A 1,787-nucleotide genomic window follows, 5' to 3' on the forward strand; every position below is an offset into this window, starting at 1 on the left:
AGGAATGCTGGTACATATGCATATGGCAAGTTAATGAAGGTCTGAAGAAACAGAATCACAAGGTCAAGACTAAGGTGAACTTGTAATAAAATCCATTCTCAGGGAAGAAAGCAAAGCAAATGTGTGTTTTGGTGTCGCAATCCTGTAATTCTGACCCTTAGTTGGATGAGGTAGCAATATCACAACACGTTTCAGGCCACCCTTTGCCACCTAGCAAGTTAAAAGTCAACCTCATATCTTAGAAAATAAAATTACACTGTCTTTCAGAAAACCATCCAAAAAGGAAATGGATACAATATAAGGGGCATTGTTATAGTGCACATGGGTCCATAATACATAATTGTTGAAAACAGAAAATTAACATGAATTAAATACTTGTAATATAGAAATACCACCCAGAAAACAAGAGGAGAAGGTGAATCTAGCCGGGCAATGGTCACCAAGTTGCTCCACAAGATCGTTTGGAGAGAGGAAATCTAACACAGATGGCCTCCTTCTCTTCCCATATGATTAGAAACTTCTGTGAAGTAAGCACAGAACTCACAGCCTTATTTCCAGTTTCTTCTGGCTCTGCTCAGGTGGGACTTGGATCACAGGATATCTTAGAGCAGGAGGCAGGTGGACCTCTCCTGACAACAGAAATGACAGTGAAGGAACGTGTCATGCAGCATGAATGGAACTGTAGGAGAGAGACCAGGAGACATAGAGGGAGCTGTGCTCAATTTGGTCCTGAGAACCAGTACCAGAGCTTGGACAGGAAGAGAATTGGACTGGTGTACACGAAGGGAGAAGGGTCGGGAGGAATCCATTCCTGCGATCAGGAAGACGGGGTCATCATTACCCTGCTCTGATCACTCCTCTAAATTTAAATTATCACAGACTCAAATCCAGCTGAAATTCAGAACAAGAGGCTCCACTCAGTAGCACAAAAGGAGTAGACAGAGCCTGACCTCAATATCCCCCTCATATACAAAGTGTGCGCCTTATATGCAAATATCTGCTCCAACTTTAGATTCATAAGCTGCTCCCAGTTTATGAAACCTCACACCTCCATCTCCAGACAACGCTGAGATCCCTCAGGAAGGCAGGAGTGTGGTCTATAAGATGAAACTTTTGGGTGTTTTCCTGTGTTTGGTGGCATCCCTTCATGGTGAGTACTGTCAGTGTTAGACATGGGTCTATGGAAAGGTTACCAAAGCATGTGACTGACTGGTTTTTATTGTTTCCAGGTGTCCTGTCCCAGGTGCAGCTGCAGGAGTCGGGGCCTGGCCTGGTGAAGCCATCGCAGAGCCTGTCCATCACCTGCACGGTCTCTGGATTCTCCATCACAACTACAAATTACTGGTGGCACTGGATCTGTCAGCCTCCAGGAAAGAGTCTGGAGTGGTTAGGGGAGATAAGCTACGATGGTAACACTAAATACAACCCGTCTGTTAAGAGCCGCCTTTCCATCGCCAGAGACACAGGCAAGAACCAGTTCTCTCTGCAGCTGACCTCTGTCACCACAGAGGACACAGCCACCTATTACTGTGCAAGAAACACAGTGCTTTGATGCAAGTGTGAGCCAAGACATAAACCTCTCTGCAGGGAACCACAGGACCAGCAGAGGGCGCGCTGCACAAACAGCTCTAGGGGACCAGCTTCCTAGACCTTTGTAAAAGACTGGATGGTTACTTTTTTTTTTTTAAAGAATAAAACCAAATGTGACAAAACAAAACAGAGTCAGTTAGAACAGAAGGATAGACATAGGATATGATGCAAAAATACAATACCAGGTGATCAAAAAA

The 1,787-nt window shown here is 44.7% G+C and overlaps 1 gene segment (V, D, J or C); it reads left to right on the forward strand.

Moving 5' to 3' along the window:
- Positions 1–1,014: 1,014 nt before the first annotated feature.
- Positions 1,015–1,552, forward strand: LOC101787972 (Ig heavy chain V region 1B43-like). The segment is given in 2 exon segments: positions 1,015–1,150; positions 1,230–1,552. Coding segments are annotated over 2 exon segments (369 nt in total).
- Positions 1,553–1,787: the final 235 nt, after the last annotated feature.

The sequence above is a fragment of the Cavia porcellus genome, unplaced genomic scaffold (genome assembly GCF_034190915.1).
Source record: "Cavia porcellus strain 051 isolate PalLab524CR breed Dunkin Hartley unplaced genomic scaffold, mCavPor4.1 scaffold_8, whole genome shotgun sequence".
Lineage (NCBI taxonomy): Eukaryota > Metazoa > Chordata > Mammalia > Rodentia > Caviidae > Cavia > Cavia porcellus.